Source organism: Podarcis liolepis, assembly GCF_965112155.1.
Source record: "Podarcis liolepis genome assembly, chromosome: 16".
In the NCBI taxonomy this organism is placed as follows: Eukaryota; Metazoa; Chordata; class Lepidosauria; order Squamata; family Lacertidae; genus Podarcis; species Podarcis liolepis.
The window spans coordinates 2,924,273-2,945,095 of record NC_139567.1 but is presented as its reverse complement, the minus strand read 5'-3'; the positions used below and the strand labels follow the sequence as shown (position 1 = coordinate 2,945,095).

At 47.1% G+C, this 20,823-nt stretch overlaps 1 protein-coding gene across 2 annotated transcripts in view; it reads left to right on the top strand.

Moving 5' to 3' along the window:
- The first annotated feature begins 7,123 nt into the window (after positions 1–7,123).
- LOXL2 (lysyl oxidase like 2) overlaps positions 7,124–20,823 on the top strand; it is an 80,342-nt gene continuing 66,642 nt past the window's right edge. For both annotated transcript variants that reach the window (XR_014520215.1, XM_083480505.1), the window contains exons 1-2: positions 7,124–7,256; positions 20,311–20,750. Coding sequence is in view for 1 of the 2 variants with exons in the window: in XM_083480505.1 (XP_083336631.1) it covers positions 20,399–20,750 (352 nt within the window). In the remaining variant the exon portion in view is untranslated. The remainder of the gene's footprint in view (positions 7,257–20,310; positions 20,751–20,823) is intronic.

Here is a 20,823-nt window from a genome sequence, read left to right as displayed (position 1 = left end):
GAATGTTTCTATTTAAATTATAATAATTGTTTCTAAATGTGCACTCAGGTATATAAATTACAACGTGCAAATGTTTTGGCAAAGTTTGAGTGGCCACTCCCTCTCTCTCTTTCACACACACAGCCTGCACCCCAATAGCCAGGACAGGTACATGGAGGGGGTGGCCAGTGGTAAGTCTTGCAAGCCAGACTGGGAAGCCTGGTGAAGGGCAGTGGGGGCATCCACAGGACTTTTCCTGGGCCAAGGGGTTATGTGGCGAGAGAAATGTTCAGAATGAATAAACAAATATATGCCTGTTGTCTTTGTCCATGGAGTTTTCTTGGCAGGGATACTGGAGTGGCTTGCCGGTTCCTGCTCCAGGTGGATCACGTTTGGTCAAAACTCTCCACTATGACCCGTCCATCCTGGGTGGCCCTGCACGGCATAGCTCATAGCTTCTCTGAGTTATTCAAGCCCCTTCGCCACGGCAAGGCAGTGATCCATGAAGGGGAAATAAATATATACACGTAACCAAAAGGTGGGAGCAGGTAAGCTTCTCATGAACCAAATGAGAAGAGTGCCTGCACAACTAACTTAAAATTCCGGGTTCCAGAAATACTTGAAGTTTACTATTTTTAAAAAATTAAAGTTGGGAATCTGAGGATTTTGGATCAGCTTAGGGGGAACTGCCCCCCTTGCCCCCCATGAACACCCATGCCTGGTGGGTCCCATTCAGACAAGCACTTCTGCACTTCTGTTGACCTTTCCTATGGTAAATGTTTCCTCCATGAAACACTGGAGGATATTATTTATATTTATCAGTCGCTTTACTCACAGAAATGACTCAAAGCGGCTTGCAAACACAACAGAATAACTACAACCAATTACAATAAACACAACAAATAAAAATCTAAAAACACATTTCTACAAATGAGAGACAACTCTAGTAGTTCCTGCCTCACCAAAGGAGACCACACCTACTTAAGAAACCTTCAAATTAAGGGCCGAAAGATGGTGATTGCAGGGTCTGGATTGGTTCATGTCAGCAGAGGTCCTGGAGACCTGAGCCCTTTAAGTCTTTATAGGTCTCAACCAGCACATTTGTGCCCAGAAACTAATCAGTAGCCACTGCAGTTGGACCAGGATCGGTGCTGTGTGCTCAGATTCTGTTGCTCCAACGATCAACCTGGCCACCAATTTCTGCACCAGCTGAGGTTTTCAAACTGTCTGCAAAGGCAGCCCCACGTAATGCATTGCAGTAATCTAACCTAGAGGATACATTACTCTTTTGTGTATTTTTAGACTTTCCTGACGTCAAGGTTGCATAGCAGTCTATACATTTGTCAATAAATAATAAACATTTGTTACCTATAGGGTAGGCTGATATACACCAGCAATAGGGAGCTGGGCTACATTGTTGATCTGAAATTGTCAGGAGGACTTTTAAAAACAAAGAGCAATTCTAAGTGCAAAAAGGCTATATTTTTATTGGTTTTTGTTTTTCCTTAACTATACAAAAACAGAGCAGAGCCCAATGGGCATGTACTTTGCACAAACAATTTCAAGTATGGAAAATTTAAACAATGTAGGGCACTTTTCCCATTTCATGTTTTGACAATGTGCCTTTCTGAAAATCTGGGCTAACCTCCTCCTGAATTATTGCTTTTTTGTACATGTATTTTGTTTTCTGATTTACATTGGCTATCAAAAATATAGAATCTGATAACAAGCAAATATGCATGGGATACTTTGGGGATGTGGAACTGTGTGTGTAAAGAAAAGCAACATGATAGGACTGAAATGTGAGATTTGGAGAAAACATCCCTGAATGACCCCAGAAACTAGAGTTCTCCGTTGGACCAAGGGCTCTTGACATCACAGTGTTAGGCAATCTAATTGCCTCTTGACACTATGGTTCATTTCTTATTGTTCTCCTTTTCAGCATTAAAACTTGCACTTATCCCATCAAGGTATTTCAGAGCTTTGCTTTGATTACAGGGGAAATGTCACATTCTTTTCCTTGAAAACAAATATTTGGAGGCAATAAGGTTGTTGTTTTTCCACTGGAAGGTGTACTCAAAGGAATAGCTTTTCCTACCTCTTGTTTGTTCTTCTTGTTTACCAGCACGGATGGTTGCTTTATCATCCTTTCTGGGGAATGAGCTGGCACTCCCTTGTGTGTCTGGACTGCATCACAGCTCCCTATTCAGTTTTGGTCCACGTGTGCACAGCTGTTAGTACAGGAGAGGTGCCCATGCCACCAAGCTCAAGCCTGCTCTGTTCGCTTTTTCCAGCTGCAGCAGGCTAGAATTAGTCAAAGGTGAGGTTGTGTTTGGGCCAGAGGATCTTCATGGCTGAGGCATCCAACCTTTAGCAATGGATGGAGACAGAGGCAACATTTTTAGGATGGATTCTTTACCAGTGGTGTGAACCTGAAATTGGGTCATGTCAATTCCAGCAGAGCAAACACTGGGTCAGCTAGCAGCCTTGTGCTTCCTTTTGCCCAGTAGCTAAGAGTAATGGAAGCTGTTGTTCAAAAGAGCTGAAGGGCACCAGGTTGGGAAAGGACTGTTCTAAAGTAACACAGACACATACGCTCAGCTCTCCCATGATCCCCTCTCTACCCCTAAATTATAAACCATTCCACAGTTGCTTTGGGGATTGAGACAAATACCCCAGCCGCACTATACATTTAAGGCATTATATACCACTTTAAACAGTTGCGGATCCCCAAAGAACTATGGGAACCGTATTAAGAGGGCTGAGACATGTTTGGAGACTTCCTTTCCCTCCAGACTGGTTTACCAACCAATCTCACTTCCCAAGGATCTCTGGGAATTGTAGCACCGTTTTACATTAGTACGGATGGTGCCCAATTTTTCCTCAAAGCAGCTGAGTCTTCTGCCTGTTCCCACAGTTTATCCAACAACGATATGAGATCGACTGAGAGGGAGCATGGCTGGCCCAAGGTCAGTCAGTCATGGCTGAGAGGGATCTCAATTTGGTTCTCTCAAGGCCTCGTCTGATTCTTTAACCACTACACCAGTGACAGGGAACCTGTGGCCCTCCAGATGTGGCTGGAATCCAGATTTTATTATCCCTGGCCATTGGCCATTCTGGCTGGAGCAGAGGGGAGTCAGAGTCCAGGTTTTCCATCCCTGAACATCAATTTGGCTGATCAGTGGGTCTCTTCCTAGGCAGCCAACTTTCCCCCTCATTCAAACTGACCATGCTAGAAAGTATGTTTATTATTGTTAAAATTGCATACTACCCTTCATCTAAAGACCTCTGGGCAGTTCACAGCACAAAAATACATAATGAAAGCACAAAATACATAATAAAAACAAGAACAAGTATAAAACAAATCAGTAACCCCCCTTCCCCAAACACATTTAAATGGGCACCTGGTTAAAGAGGAACATTTTCGCCTAGCGCCTAGAGGAGTATACTGAAGGCAACAGGCAACAGTGGCATAGCTGGGAGGGCAGGGGGGTGCACTGGGTGCCACACCGCGGGGGTGGCACTTACCGCAGGGCCTGCAGCATGCCCCAGCCACGCATCTCTCCTGCGAGTGATGTGGTGGCTCGGGCACCTGCAGGCTACACGCTGCCCCAAAATGGCAGTGTGGGGCCCACTTCTCCCTCTGCCACCTGAGGGGAAGGTGGCTGCAAGGCTCTGTACAGCGCGCCCTTCTCTGGCTTGTTTTGCCCCTGGGCGCAGGGCGTGGGCGTCGCCCCAGGCACCCAAGCAGCTACCTACGCCACTGCCAGGCGTTCCCTGGGGAGAGCATTCCACAGATGGGGAGCCACTACAGAAAAGGCCCGTTCTCATGTTGCCACCCTCTGGAACCCTCATGGAGGAGGCGCATATAGATGGGTCTCAGAGGGTGAGCTCAGGGTCCAGGTCAGTTCATATGGGGAGAGGCAGTTCTTGAGGTATTGCAGTCCTGAGCTGCTTAAGGCTTTATAGGTCTAAAGCAGCACTTTGAATTGTAGAATCCATTTTCTAGAATCTGTTCTGCCTGGTTCAGAAAAGGTTACTGAGAGATGGGAGCAGCCAAGCTGGCTCATCTCGCTTAGCAGAGTACCTGCACCTTTTGCTTCATAATTTTCTTTCAAGGAGGGCCAGAGACATTCGCTTTTTCAAAAATGTATGTGGTTTCTTTCCTCGGTGGGGGGGGGGACTGCTGACTGTGAGCCTGGTACATCAGTACCCCTTGTCCCCACTTCTTGGCAGCCCTCCACGGTGCTTTGGGGCGTTCCTTTGAGATCACCAGGGCATCTTCCAGGTGCACCATCACCATGGAGGTTTGAGGAGGTCCAATCCCCTTGAAAAGATTTTTGGGGGTGCAGGCCCCCAATTACCCCTAGATGGTGCCCCGGTTTTGCTTCTACCTAGAGAGTTGCTACAATAAAATAGCATTCAGGGACAGTAGGGAGTCAGGCAGCAGCAGCAGCAGTATCTCAGGCCCCTGGCAGTTGTGGGATCCTGCAAGGTTCCATCTCGTCTCCAATGCTCTTAAAATTGGAGCATCCAAGAATTTGGGACATGATGCCAACAATATGCAAATGACACCCAGCTATGCATGTGTTTGATGAGGGCCAGTAAACTGAGGCTGACTCTTGGTAAGACTTGCTCTATGGGTAGCTGGCTCCTGGGTCCCAGAATTAGCTAGACCATCTGTTCTAGGCGGAATAGCACTCCTCAGACATAGCAATTGTATAGTCTGGAGGTACATCTCCATTCTAGGCTGTTGTGGAGACCCAGTTGGCCTCAGTAGTGCAGACGGTGTGCAGACAGCTGCAGATGGTTGGCTAGCTATGGCCGTTCTTGGGCTGGGAAAAGCAGGTGGCAGAAGTCCATGCTGTGACCATTTTATACTTCTGCATGGAGTATTATTTTTTTTAAGTAGCGGTAAGTAATCTGGTCTATTTTGCTACCTAATTCCTGCATGCCTAGACCCTACTTATACTTAAGGTCACTTTCAAAGCAGTACCACACAATCGTTTATATTTTAGGGATTAACATTATGGAATAAATTAAAGATTCTGTATTGACAAAGGCTGCAATTCTGTTCACTCTTACCCTGGGAGAAAATCTCACTGAACTGAGTAAAATTGCAAAAGATTGCATTGTTAGGCAGGCTGAAATCTCATGTCCATTTACCCGTGTGCAGTATGGTGGAGGAATGGAGCAACCACGAGGACAGAAAATGGGATTTTAAAAATGGAGTAGCATTGATGGGAGAGATGGGGGGGGGGACAGGACAGAGAGCAGCCCTGAGGGGCAGGTGTGTTTGGGTAATGATCCACTGTGGGAGAGAGAAAGATGCGGCATGAGTTGGCTGACAGAGAGAAAGAGTTTGCCTTCTGTGAAATGTTATTTGTTTCGGGTTTTGGCCTTTTGTGAAAGGGAGCAGAAAGCTATAGGTTCCAAGGATTTGCTGTTGTGTTTTGGGACTCAGACTTGACCTCTGCTTTGTACTCACTTCCTTCCTAGTCTTTTTTGTCTCCCAGTTTCCTTCTGTCTGCCTTTTGAGAATGGGCCTGCCTCCACTCCCTGACAGCCATTTTGCGGTGGTGCCTTTGGTGCTTCCTCAAAATTTGAAATGTGCTTATGGACCAAACACAATTGGGACTCCTATGCTAACCCCTATGACAAGTCTGTGGGGGTGGAGGACCTTGTTAGGCCCCTGCCAAGGCTCCCATGCCAGGAGGACCCCTGGTGCCAACACACCTAGAATCCCTGGCCTTTCTCCTCCTCCTCCTCACTGTAGCCGCCTGTTGCCTTATCTTCTCTAAGCAAATGAGCAGGGACAAGACTGGCTGGAATGAGCACCCTCTTTTCCATGTACCCAATTAGAGAGAGTAAATTAATGGGCAGTTCTGGCAACTGGGAGGCTGTGGGATTCCCTCTTCACAGAGCTCTCTCTGGCACCTTCATTATGCACTTTCCACTGTATGTTTTATCCTGGCTTTTGACACCTGAGACCCACTGACTCTGTGCCTGAGATGGAAATTTTTTAAACATTGTTTTCCATATTGAATTTTTAATTGTTGTAACTCAACCTGGCACCTGCTGGTGAATGGCGGGTGATAAACCAAATGAAAACTAAATAAATACGAGGAGGGATTAGGACCCTGCATAGAAGAGGCTTATGGAGAGTCTCTTCCCCAAATCCACCACCCCAGATCTTGGAGCCAGCAGTCTCTTTTTGCCTTTCATTCCCTCCCTAGAAATTATATCCATCACTATTGACCTCTTGGGGTTAGAATACCACTAGTATGAGGATGGTGTTGATAATGAAAAGAATTTATATCCCACCTTTCATGTCAAGAAAAGGGCTTTTTGGTCCAACTGTGCCTACCTGCACAAATAAGACCTTCAACAGAGGCCCTCCTCTGGGTGGCTGTCAGAGAAGGGCCTGTAGTTGGTGGCCCCTCAACTGCAAGATTTAGTTCCCAGGGAGACTCACCTGGTGCCTATTTTGATTTCACTGAATGTCAGATAAATCATGGGATTGTAGAGCTGGAAGGGACTCCAGTGGTCATCTAGTCCAACCCCCTGAAGTGCAGGAATCTCCACTCACAGCTGCTGTTTTATGCTGGTTTCTTAAACTGTGCTGCTTTCAAGTTGTTTTTGATTTAATTTGCGGGTTTTGTTTTGTCATTTTATTTTTGTGTGTGTGTCTCCCAGAAACTTACACAGAAAGCACACACTTTTGAGGAATGGAGAATTGGGGGGGGGGGGGTGATAAAAGGTGATCACCAATTGTAGTTTCTGAAAAACATCCTGCCAGGAGAGGAATGAAATGAATAAATAAAATGACCATCCTGCCCCCTTTCACATGCCTCCCCACACCTTTGCCCCTGCAGTACAATAGGCATATTAAAGTATGAATCATCATCCGAAGCAGAGAGCAGCCCCCACCCCGGCCGCCCGCCAACTTTTAAATACATGTTTCCTAGAAAGTAGCCAGTTCCGCCCCCTCCCCATCACCCCCCCCCCACCGTGCTTCAACGCCTGTGCTTTAGGAATGCCACAAGGCAGATCTCAGATTACAGCCCAAAAGCACATGATATCACCCCTTTGAGTCTCAGCTGGTGTTGGCTGAGTGTGAGGGGGTGGGCCCGGGGAGGGGTTTGCCCTGAGAGGAAGACTCCTGTGAAATGTGCAAGAGAAGAGGCTCTTCTCAACTGCTGCCAGGCTCAGTCCGGGAGAGGCGCTTTATGCAAGAGGATCCTTTCCCCGCAAGGTGTCCTGCCAGGAACTGCTAGGTAAGAGCAACCACTAGAGAATTAATGATGTCCTGTACTTAAACTGATGGAGCTACAGAGACAGCAGCAAACCAGGAAGAGTTAGTCTCTCCGCGGGTGTTTGTGGGCACACACATTTCTCTCTCGCTTTCTCCTTTTTTCAGGGGTAAAGGCACTGCCTTTGGAACCATCTGCATTCAGTGACCTGGAAGAGTCAGCATGCAGAGTGTGGGGCGCTGCTCCGCAGACCCCCTGCTTTGCAAGCAAAAGGTCCCAGATTCCGTCTTTGGGGTCTCCAGCTAAGACTGGGAAAGACGTCTCCTGCCTGAAACTCTGGAGAAGCGTAGTCTCTCGGTCGCCGGACTGGCTGCTTCCAGGTTCTGAGCCATAGCTGTCAACGTTTTCCCCTTTTTAAGGGAAATTCCCTTATTCCGAATAGGATTCCTCGCAAGAAAAGGGAAAAGTTGACAGCTATGTAGCACTGCTGGCAGAATGCTTTTTCAGAGACGGGGGTGATCAACCTTTGAACAGCCGCTTTAGACAGAGCAGCTGGAGACCTGAGAGTCCATTTGCTCTTCCCTTCAAACTTTCTGTCAACATCATGAACTGTCCCGGACATAAGAGGATAAAATGTAGGAGAAGGGGAAACCCTTCCATAAAGCTCCGTTGGGTCAGATTGAATAATATGTGGGACCAGGGGGCTGGGAAAAGTCTTCATTACAACTCAGTGCACTCCAACTTAAAATGCAGCCAGGTCGTTTTCTCAATTCCCAGAGAAAGAGTGCAGGATGAAGGATAGATATGGATTGTGACTAACTTCATGCGCAAACCTCTTCCCAAACCAGCAGTGGGAGCACACGGGGTGCAGAGTAAGGGGAGCGCGAACACAGAGCAAATTCAAACATGCCTGATCAGCTCCAAAGCTCGCTTATGGATACTGGGCCTGCCTACATATCTCACCCTAGCCGACCTCACAAGGCTGTTGTGAGGACAGAAAGAGCTTATGGTTTTATTTTATTATTTTACAAAATAAATCTACATAGCTAGATAGCTACAAACCCTGCTCTGGGGTCCTTGGAGGATAGGTGGGAAGCAGCATGTGCTAATGGGAAATGCTTTTTTATATATAAAAATACCAATATCAAAATGCTGTGACTTTGTTGCCAGACTGACTCTTTCCACCATGCAGTCCCTGACCTAAAGAGGCCGAAAGAGAGGATTGCTAATTGCCCAGAGGTCGGGGCAGTAAGCATTCAGCAATGTTGCTAGTAGTGTTCCTTTCACCTTAGGAAGCCACAGATCAGAATTATGTGTGTCATTTCAGCTATTACAAAATCTGGTGAGCCAGCCCTGCTGCTTTAGTGGGTTCCCCAACTTCTGCCTCACAGCGCTCCTGACGGTGCCACTCTCAGGCTTCAGAGTGAATGTTCAGAAGGGTCTGGCGTAAGGAAATCAGATGTGCAGTGTTTGTGAATCTGATAAAGACAAGGCGAATAGTGGGAATGAATAGTACTGATAACCTCACAACCTGAGGATGAAAAAAGTGCATTGCAAACTGAAGGCAGTGGGGCATGGAGGGGGGCCCAGCCATATAAAAGTGATAGAATCATAGAATGGTGGTTTGATGGGACCTTGGGGGTCATCTAGTCCAACCCCCTGCAATCACAGCTAAATCCTAGAGTTACATTGTAATCTTTATGGCTGAGTGGGGATCCCTCATCCCAGTCCAACATCATAACCACTATACCACATTGGCTCTACAGAGATGGGGGAGGGGGGAATTTCCTGGAAGTCAGAAGTTTGAAAACACCCACTATGGATAGTTGTATCCGTCAGTCCTGAGCCAGACTCAAAAAAGGATTTGGAGTGGCCTTCAAATGGTGAATATCCTGAATCAGAGGTGTGTGTGGTTTTTCCAAAGTACTCCCAGATGTGGGAGCTCAGGGGACTGTAATATAAACGTCATTTGACGGATTCTTTCTGGACTGAATGCAGCCCTTATGTAGTGCTTTGGTTCGTGGCTCCAGGAGATCCCTGCCTCTTCTGAGGATCAAATAACAGGTGTCACCTAGTGAAGTGTGTGTGTGGAATCTCTGGAAATGCACAAGGGAGGGCCAAAATTTAGATAAAGTGACTTTGTAAGCAAGATATACCTGTATACAAAGAGCATGGAGAAGTTGATGTTGATGACTGGGCTGAGGAGGAGTTAGGGTGGGTTATCTGTAGAGTCACAAAATGTGTGTGTGGAAGGCACTTCTATGTAGGAAACAATCTGTGTGTGTAGGTTGTCATTCATCCTGCTCATGTGTGAGAGGCATGCGTGTCATTGGCCCATGTGATGAAATACCTGTTTTTCCCCAGGCCGGGTACCTATGTTTCTTTGTGTGTGGGGAGCAGGGGAGAAGCAAGGTGTATTGTGTTACCTTAAAGACTAAGAGTGAGATCTGATGTTAGCCGTACTCGGAGTAGACCTACTGAAGTCATTTATTTCAGTGGGTATACTCGGACTCGGACTATCATGGTGTTTGTAAATGAAATCAGCAAGGAAAGATACAGGGGTTAAAGATAAGCAAGATTGGATTCTAGAAAATAGGTGCTTTCCAGTTCCCACTTCAGGTTAAACCCTCTTTTGTAAGAAATGTTTGGTGAGATCTTGCTGGAAACTGGTGCTGTTGGCGTGGCAGTTTTCCACTTGAGGTGGGACATTTGTGGGGGCTCCACCTTGTGGGCTTCCACTACTCAAGGCGGTCACCCCAGCTTGCCTCATGGGCAGGCAAGGCCCTGAGCTTAAAGATCATAATTGTTGGGGGAAATAAATTTAAAAATTCACATTCCACTGTGTGTGTGTTCTTTGATGTTTTCTTAGGCTTGCTGTTCTATATTTTGGCACATCAGTTTGCACTAGTCTGAATGCTGAAGGAAAAATTGCTGAGGGTCTTGTGAACTGGAACTGGGAACTGAACATGAATGACAGTAGTTCATTTTGTAAAGGGATGGGTGTGGACAGGAATTAGTTCCTTTTGGACATGCTGAACTAGAACTAGTTCTGTTTAAAAATGAACTTTCCAAACACTGTTGCAGACCCTCACCATCTATGAATAGGAAGGCAGCAGGAAACATGACTTTATGTGCCCCTCACGTAAGGGACAAGCCCTTCATGCACAGCCCTGATATGCCCCTGATCTAGAAGTTAAAAGATAAGGTTAGAAGGAGGAAATCAGCCCCCAAGAGCATTTGAACCTCTTGGCTCGTCTCTGGTTTGTGTCAGGGCAAAGGACAATGATCTGAAAAGAAACCTCATTATCTGAGATATGTAGAGTTTAGTGGACCACAAGCACACTGACCAGGGAAACTGCTTCAAGCTGGCTCTGGCTATGAAAGTTTCACTCAACAGCAAAGAGTACACTCCATCCTACCCTTTGAAAGCAGTGTCCCAATCCCAGTCCACACTCATCTCCACCTCCCTTACATACAAAAGGCCCCCAGTGCTGTCCCTGGCAGCTCAAGCTAGGGCTGGGAAGACCCTGTGATCGGATGGGGAACTTAGGAGCCTCCAGACACGGTTGGACTGCAATTCCCATGATCCAAACACATCTGAAGGGCCACAGTTTTCCAAACCCTGGTGTAGACAAAGTTCAGCTAGGTTGACCAGTTGTCTGACATGGCAGAATGCAGCTCCCTGGGCTCAGAGATTTAACACCGGCTCTTGGCACCAGGGCTTCCAGTTCAGCATGAAAACTTGCAAGCCCTATTATGTTGCATTCCGGATCAAGATTTCTTCACTGGAGGCTTTGGCCACTCAGCAAAAAAACATCATGTTGTGGAAGCTGAATTCTCTCCCAGTGGGCCCAGCCGAGCTCCATGAACCTGCTCTGCTTTTACCCCTTTGTGATTTTCTTGTAAGAGTACAAACTGCAAAGGAATTCACAAAGCTTCTTGTAGTTAATGTAGGGGCTTTGAATGGCCAGCCCCTGTTCTCTGACGGCAGCAGCATTCATACATGACCTCATTTGGAAGCTGAGGTCTCAACTGGCACAAGAACTGACGTGTCTGTGCAGTTTAGCATTCTGGAGGAACATCTTATAGCCTGATCCTGTAAACCCATGACCCTTTCTTAGATTATGATGATGGTGGTGGTGATAGTATTCATAACCATAATTCTTAGCAAGTGAGGTCAGAATTATTATCCTCATATTGCAGGTGCAAGGGGGGGGGGGGAGGCTGAGACTAAAACACACTGGATTGCATAAGGCGACCAGGCTAGTTCATGTTTGAGGGGAAAGGTGAATCCAGGATATTCTAACTCACAGCACAATCTCTTAATCATTAAAGTGCTACTTTTTAGTATGCTGGTCTTCTTAGTTGTTGGGTCACCCTGGCTCATGGTGGATTGGGTCAGTGGTGCCAGCATTGTTTTGTTTTTGTTTATTTGGGTTTGTTTTTTATGAGGAGAGCTGCTTCCAGTGAATTTTCAGTGATGCTGAGGCACTGCTTTCTCGGCAATTGACTGAAAGCCAAACCAAGTGGGAGGTTCCACACAGCCCATCTTATAGCACTGCCATAGGCGCCGACTCCATGGGGCCTGAGGGGGCTCGAGCCCCCTCAAAAATTCGTTTGGGGGGGCTCAGCCCCCCCAATAATCTCGGGCGGCGGTGGGCGCGTCCGCGGCTTTTATAGGGCGCCCGGCGCGCACCAGCTCGATAACGGGCACCGGCGCGGCGGGGGGCGCCAGGCCGGGGGAGGGGGGCGGCCGGCCTGTCTCCTTGGCAACCCCATTGAGCAGCGCCGGCTCCCCCGGGAGGGCCATCCCCCCGCGCCGCCGATCGCCAACACCGCCGACGCTGTGGCTGCCCGAGCCCAAGCCCGAGCCCGAGCCCGAGCCCTACCCGAAGCCCGAGCCCGAGCCTGAGCCCGAGCCCAAGCCCGTCAGTCACTCAGGAAGGAAGGAGAAATGGGGAGGGAGACGAGGGAGGAAAATTGCGCGCAGGGTGAAGAAAGGAGAAGGGCGAACGAGACGAGCTTCCAACCCAAAAAAGGGCTGGAAGACTGGGAGGATGAAGGATCGGGAAAGAAAGCGATGCCTTCCCCGCCCGCGACGTCGCCCGCTTGTCATTGGCAGCGCAGCGGGCGCCCAGAGGGGCTGGGCACCGGCGCAGGGCCACTCCACAGCCGCGGAGGATAGCTGCGCGGCTAGCAAGGCGCGCCGCATAGAGCGTGGCCCTTGTGTGGCCCGGTGGCCAGGCAAGCTCGGGCGGGGACCCCCATGCAAATCTAAGACGGGAGAAGAGGGCAGAGCAAAGGGGGTCCCTTCCCCAACGTCCGGCTCTGAGACTTCCCTGCGCCCCAGAAAAGCGAAAGGATTTTCTCTTCTTCTTTTTTTATAAATATTTTATTAAGTTTTCAAATACAAAGTTAGAAACATACACTGAAGAAAAAAGTAAAAGAACAAGAAAAAGAAAAGAAGAAAAAGAAGAAAAGAAAACCAACCATTCAACACATTTTTTATATAACTAACTGGACTTCCTCGCATCTCCCTTACCCTGCATTCTTTATAATAAAGATATCAGCAAATTATTACCTTGTTTCGTACCTTATTTTGTACTTTTCAAATACTATACCTCTAAATTTAACATACTTTTCATCAGTTACTTATATCTTAAATTAAACATAGTATTACCTTAGATTTTGACCTTTTCTTACTTAAAATATAATTTCCTGTTTCCCAAATCTAATTGCTGAAGCTATAGTTTCCGAATCGTGTAAATTTTTAACATTCATACAACTTATATTGTTTTTGTAAATAGTCCTTAAATTTTTTCCAGTCCTCTTCCGTTGTTTCTTCTCCCAAATCTCGGATTCTGCCCGTCATTTCAGCAAGTTCCATGTAGTCCATCAATTGCGTCTGCCACTCTTCCAGTGTGGGCAAATCTTGTGTCTTCCAATATTTTGCGATAAGTATTCTTGCTGCTGTAGTTGCATACATAAAGAAAGTTCTATCCTTCTTCAACACTTTCTGGCCAACAATGCCCAAGAGGAAGGCCTCTGGTTTCTTGGGAAAGGTATACTTAAATACCTTTTTTAACTCATTATAGATCATTTCCCAGAAGGCCTTCACTTTTGGACAAGTCCACCAGAGGTGAAAGAATGTCCCTTCAGCCTCCTTACATTTCCAACATTTATTATCAGACAGGTGATATATTTTTGCAAGCTTGACTGGGGTCATGTACCACCTATAAATCATTTTCATAATATTTTCCTTCAAGGCATTACATGCCGTGAATTTCATTCCGGTGGTCCATAACCTTTCCCAGTCCTCAAACATGATGTTATACCCAATATCCTGAGCCCATTTTATCATGGCTGATTTGACTGTCTCATCCTGAGTGATTTTCTCTTCAACCTGCCCTCCATCCTCTTGCAGAAAACTCTTTGCCTGCCCTGCCCGTATCTCGTTTTTGCTTTTTAATTCCACACACGCACCCTTCGGACTTTGTGGCAATCGGGCGCGCGGGTGCGTTTCCTAAGAGAGTGAGGACCCCCGCCTCGCGCAATCGGCTGGATCTCCCTTCAGCAGGCTGTGCTCACAACTCGGCCCAGGGACCCCCAGCAGCGGATCTCCGGCTCAGCTGAAGAATCCGGCAACAAGCCCCCTCCTCCCCAATCGCTCCGCCGAAATACGCTCCAGAACCCCCAGATAGGCCGCCGGCCGCCAAGTCTAGTGGCGCCCTGAGCGAGGGTCTCTCCCCAACACCGCCACCTCGAACTGCGTTCTCCCGGCTACCCGAGCGAACCAGCGGCAGGACCCCGGTATGGGCCCCCCCAATATTTTTTATAAGTCGGCGCCCCTGAGCACTGCATTACCTAGCAATACCCAGACCCAACAGCCTTCAAGAGTATTTACTCACAAGTAGAAGTACAAGTAGGAAACCTGTTCAATTTGGGTCCTCTCAATTTCTCATTTTTCCAATCTTAAATTTTGTTCTCCACATTTCCACAGCAATTTGTGGGTTTGTTTTTTTTCATCCTCATGAAAATTCATCAGGACTGTAGTTCAAATTCTTCCCAATAAACACACTTTTGTATACAGTCTTGACTAATGTGCACATTTTCAAGCAATTTCCCCTAATATAATGCACTTTTGCGTGCCATTTTCACTCGTCTGCATTTTAATGCATTTCCCCCTAAGACATTGGTTGGTGGAGAACTGCCTGACAACATCCAGAGAAGTGCAAATTTCAAAGGGTAGCTGTGCTTTGGTTCACATACTGGTTGAAGAAGTATGAATTAGGTGGTTTTTCATTAAAGTGCAAATGAAATAGAACTCCCCCATCCCCACGAGTCCCGTTCCACAAAGATGCTTTTTAACGTTAATTAAATGTTTCCTGTTTGCAGACGTTTCCTGGTTTATGACTTCCTGTTGAGCATGATGGAGAATTAGTGCAGGGGCCATGTGTGCCACTTTACAGGTGATAGTGCTCTGTAAAAGGACAGCTTTCTGTTTGAAGGGCTGCCTGGCCTGCCAGGTTTAAATATAACCCTAAAAAGAGAAAGTAGGGGCCTCAAAGTTGCTCATCAACAGCATCTGACAGGAGGCCCAGAGTCTACTTCCTCCCAGTCTTCCCAGCGAGGGTGGGATGTATTAGCAAATGTATCTGTTGGATCATAAGTTCTTTCACTAGCACATGCCCACCAGGTGGATGCAGGGGTGGGTGGGGACTGAGATGCTTAGAATCCTTCCTCAGAGCAGGAAACGTGACTCCAACAATGTTTGATTCTGACCTGGCTAAGGTTCTGCAATGCTCTGAAACATGAAGAACTGCCATTTTTTCCAGGGTAAACCACATTGAAAAGCTATTAAACCCAATTAATCATCTCCGGCAGTAGAAGGGAGGGGATCTGTTGTAATAGCTTTTCAGCATGTGACTGTTTTAAAGCTTCTCCTTTCAGGAGAGCAGGACATAATAGCACGCAGCATGTATGGAAGGCGCAGATATGAAGGGGTTCCCGCATGGCCCTGTTAAGTGGGGCTCTCAAAACCGGAAACATTGTACCTTTCAGGGTACCAGCAGGTGTACACCAACCGTCCCAACCTGGTGCCTTCCAGCTTTTTTGAACTACACCTGCCATCACCCCCAGCCAACATAGCCAGTGATCAGGGATGATGGGGGTTGTAGCTATTTGGAAAACTAGGTAGAGGAATGGGGCCTACACATACAATTACACTCACCCCAAATGGCATGATCGGACCTGCTTTGGTAATGCTAACCCCATCTGAGTTTCAGCTGTTTGAATTAAGAGTGTCTCTATTTGAATTCTGAACAGAAGCCGTGCTCTTGCAAGCAACTCATGTTTGCTCTATCAGCTCAGGCCTGCAAAGCTTGTCTAACATTGCTCTTTAGGAAACATGGGTGAACCTCCAGGTTCAGAGGCAGTATACCTCTAGATACCAGTTGCTGGAATTGGGACGCGGGTGGCGCTGTGGGTAAAACCTCAGTGCCTAGGACTTGTCGATCGTATGGTCAGCAGTTCGAATCCCCGCAGCGGGGTGAGCTCCCGTCGTTCGGTCCCAGCTCCTGCCCACCTAGCAGTTCGAAAGCACCCCTAAGTGCAAGTAGATAAATAGGGACCGCTTTATAGCGGGAAGGTAAACGGCGTTTCCGTGTGCTGTGCTGGTGCTGGCTCGCCAGCTGCAGCTTCGTCACGCTGGCCACGTGACCCGTAAGTGTCTTCGGATGGCGCCGGCTCACGGCCTCTAGAGCGAGATGAGCACGCAACCCTAGAGTTGGACACGACTGGCCCGTACGGGCAGGGGTACCTTTACCTTTACCTTACCAGTTGCTGGGTAACAACAATAGGAGAGAGCTGTTGCATCCATGCCCTGCTTGTGCCTTTCCTTGTTGGCCCCCTGTGGGAAACAAGATCCTGGTTTAGACCTTTGGAGTGATCAGGAAGGTCAGCAAAAGCGGCAGCACCATCCATTTATTATTATATTTATCCCCTCTTTCCTCTGTGAGGCAGGGTCGGCTGAGAGGCAGTGACCAGCCCACTGAGCTTCTTGGCCAAGTGGAGTTTTGAACTTTGGACTCCTAGGTCTGACCCTCCAGCCACTACACCACGTTGGTTCTCCAAGAGTGCAACGCTTAGCAAAAGGCTGGTCTTCTCTTTCCCTTATCACATTTTTGCACTTGGTGCTGAAAACAGCCTCTTTCCTAGATGTCTGTTTACGAGCTGATTCTTTCCTGTGTTTTGGCGGCTGCTAGGGAGAGTAATCCTACTCTGGGAAGCCCAGTGGTGGGCTTCTCTTTCTGCTGCCTGGCCTCGCTTCACGTGGAAGCTATTCTACACACATGGCCCTTCCGACTGCTTCACGTGCCGGTTGCAAGGATGACAAAAGAAATTGGCTGCGAGTGAACCACCCGGCTCAGTTTGAGGCCAAGAAGCCAGGCTCATGTTTCTGCCTTGTCTTTTTAAGGCCCTCCCTGGCTGAATCAGAGGGTCTTGAGATGCTCTGAGCATGTCCCTGTGGTTTCAACCCCCTGCCCCCCACCCCCAGCATAAACTGTTGGCTGGGGAGGAAAATGATGCGCAGGCAGGGGGTGGCAGGCCACTCTCCCTAAAAGTGGAGAGGGGAGAATCTCATCTGGGTCTTTTTGGTGGTCCTGTGGTTAAAACCAGACATTCAGTAATGGAAATACTCCGTACATGACATCATTTCAGGAGCCTTGTGGGAGGAGGATATTCTCTCTATTGTGAACAGTGGGCCACAGTATTTATTTATTTATTTGAGGATCTGCCACTTCCTTCTTTTTTTATTAAACATGGTACAGAGGGAGACACAGAAAGAAGGAATGAAAGAGAGAGAGTGACCCAACTCACAGTTTAAAGGAACTGTTTGCTTATATCATCACTGGTTTCTGTTGTTTTTTACATCTCTACCCCACCCTTCCTCCCAGAGGAGCCCAGGACTACAAACAGAGAGTAATACAATTTAAAATGAAATGAAAATACTTCAAGCATAGGAAAACTTTGAGAGCATTTTAAAACAGCAACACAGCTAATAATCTCAAGGCTGCTGGGGTCTCTCTCAGCCAACAAATGCCTGGGTGAACAGGGTTTTTTTAAAATTCCTCCTGAATGTTAATAAATGGGAGCCGCTGCCACGAAGGCCCTGCCACACATCAGCACCAAGCAGGCAGCGCAGGTTGTTAAACAGATCAAAATCCTCCACATCAGTTCTTTTTGGGAGGGCAGGAATGAAGACAAAGCAGATGTGCTCAGTGGATCCAGCATTTTATCATATATGCTAACAGCAAACTCAATTCTCTAGGTGTTTTTCTTTTAGTCGCCAAAATGGCATCACCCACAAAAAGATGGAGCCTATTGGTAACCTCAGAGGAGCCCCAACTTTTGCAGAAATACAAAAACAAAAAAACAAACCACACACAACTTCATTGGGGGAAAAACCTTCTGTTGAACTGAACAGTCCCCAAAACAGGCCAATGAAGGTTAAGCATGTTCAGTCATTACAGAAAGTTAACTGACTATTGTGGGGAAAAACAACAACAAAAATCAGGAAAGGGAAAGAGTATCCTGAATGAAACTCATCCTTTTGATTCATTGATTAAGCATCTTGTACTTAATTCAAACCTTGAGCCCAATTAACAGTGTTATTTAATTAACAGAGTTAAGTGTTTAAGTTATTGAGGGTTTTGTGTTTATATTCCACTGTACATTTGTTCCTCACATTTCTTAGATTTCTTCCCTACCACTTCACCATAACATCCCAGGGTGGCTTACCCAGCCGTGTCAAAATGCAATATTGCAATCAGTTAAGACTATTTCTCCTTCAACTTTTAGCTGGCTGCTGGCTTTGGCTGGCCTGGAGAGTTCCCTTGCCCTTTTCCTGAAGCTCAGTGTGAGCCCTGGGAAATTCCCCTTGTTTGGAAGATTCCCCTGCCGTTCTCCAGACACAGGAGGAGGGCAGGGGAACTGACTGATCTTGTGGTGAGTCTCTCTAGTGGCTGCGAAAGCAGTGGGATGACTCTCTTTCCCAGGCATCTGAGGTTCAGCACAAGCCACAGAATCATAGAACTGTAGAGTTGGAAGGGAACCCAAGGGTCATCTAGTCCAACCCCTTGCAATACAGGAATCTCAACAATGCAGGTCACCCAACCTCTGCTTCAAAACCTCCAAGGAAGGAGAGTCCACCACCTCCTGAGGGAGTCCATTCCGCTGGAACAGCTCTTACTGTCAGAAAGGTCTTCCTGATGTTTAGTCGGAATCTCCTTTATTTTCACCTGAAGCCATTATTTCGAGTCCTGTCCTCCAGAGCAGGAGAAAAGAAGCTTGCTTCCTCTTCCATATGACAGCCCTTAAGATATTTGAAGATGGCCACATATCTCCTCTCAGTCTCTTCTTTTCCAGGCTAAACATCCACAGCTCCTTGAACTGTTCCACATAAGCTCAGGTTTCCAGAGCCTTGGTTGTCTTCCTCTGCACATGTTCCAGCATGCTAATATGCTGCTAAAATTGTGGTGCTTAGAACTGGACGCAGTACTCCCAAGTGCAGAATAGAGTATTCCCTTGACTATTCCCTTGAACATTATACTTCTGTTGATGCAGCCTAGAATAGTTTTTTGCTGTTGCATCACACTGCTGACTCATGTTAAACTTATGGTCTATTAAGACCCCTTGATCCTTTTCACATGTACTACTGGTAATCTAGGTGTCCCCTATTTTATGCTTGTGCAGCTGGTTCTTCCTGCCTAAGTATAGAACCTTACATTTCTCCCAATTGAAATTCATTTTGTTAGTTTTGGCTCAATTCTCCAATCTGTTAAGGTCATCTTGAATCCTGATTCTATCTTCTGCAACATCAGCTACTCCTCCCACTTTGGTGTAATCTGCTAATTTGATAAGCCCCTCCTCAATACCTTCATCCAAGTCATTTATAAAGATGTTGAATAAGACCGGGCCCAAGACAGAACCCTGTGGCACCCCACTTGCCACATTTTTCTAGGATGATGAGGAGTCGTTAGTGAGCACTCATTGGGTTCAATTAGTCAGTCAGCTACAAATCCACCTAAGTTACCTTGTCCAGCCCACATTTTACGAGCTTATCCGCAAAAAGATCATGGGGGACTTTGTCAAAAGCCTTACTGAAATCAAGATACACTGTGTCCATAGCATTCCCCGATCCACCAATCTCTCCCCACCGGAGAAACTGAGCACATAAAAATGCAAAATATATGATGAATTATTAGATTTGTATAAATTGCAGATCAGATTTTTTCAAAAAATAAATAATTCCAGATATATCATTTATTTCAGTGTTGTTGATCTACCAGTACAGGACATAAACAAATATCCCATCATCTATACAAGGGTTTGGTCCCCAAAGAGGTGAAATGTTATACAGTATGGGTGACAGAGAGTGTCTTCCTTTCCATCTTAGCATATCTGGAACCAAGGGAGCCAAGGAATCTGGGCTAACGAGTGTTTCAGGGTATAAATTCTTTTGAAAAAGAAAATGTGTTGTGGGTTGGACCTACCAAAGTCATACCTTTTCCCAAAGACTTATTTCTATTCAATGGAACTTCTCTCTCTCCTCTTCCTTTGTCCTCTTCATGACCCCCCCAAATAGTTTCTGGAGGGGTGGGGGGAAACCAGAGCAGATTTGCGGCATGTGGAGTGTGGGGTGAGGAGGAGAGGGAGTCCTTTTGCAGAGGCAGACGTCCTCGTGCTGAGGAGGTGACACTGCTGGATATAACTCTGTGTTTTTATTGCCCCTTTGCCTGTCTTATACCTGCAATGACACATTCACAGAAGTCCCCATCCAATGCTGCAGACAGGGAGGGAGGGAGATGCATGTGTGAACTAGCCCTCAGGGAGAAGTCAGGAAGCCACTTACGCATTACCAAAAACTAAGACAACATGGGCCATGGCTCTTGCAGAGTTTAAGGGAATCCAATGCAACAGCTGCACTAGCGGAGGCTTGTTTCGCAACAGCTGAATCCATTGCTTAACCATCTTTAGCAGCTGGCATCCTTCTCACAGCCCATTTTTTTCCTTCCAGCAAACCAGCCCAGCTGCCTCCTGATCCTCTCTCTACTAAACTCAGCTGATAAAGGACTTGGCTTCTGGGGGGACCACAGTTTCCCAAAATGGAAAGGTTCCTAGATTTCAGCCCAAACCACTCTTTGCTCACATTGTTGCTCCTTGCATGCCTGAGCCACCTGACCTTGGCCCAATATGAACATTGGCCGCATTACCCTGAGCAACAGCCTCCGCAGCAGCTGCCTCCCCTGCCAGCCGACGTCCCTCGTATCCAGCTGCGGTTGTCAGGGCAGAAGAGGAAGCACAATGAAGGGCGGGTGGAAGTCTTCTACAACGGAGAGTGGGGCACCGTGTGTGACGACGACTTCACCATCCACGCTGCGCACGTGGTCTGTCGGCAGCTGGGCTACGTGGAGGCCGTGTCCTGGAGCCCTGCTTCTAAGTATGGCAAGGGAGAAGGTAAGACTTTTCCTTGTTCCTGTGCATGAAGAGCATTTGCTTTCTCCTGCCTTCTGCTAGCAAACATTAGCCC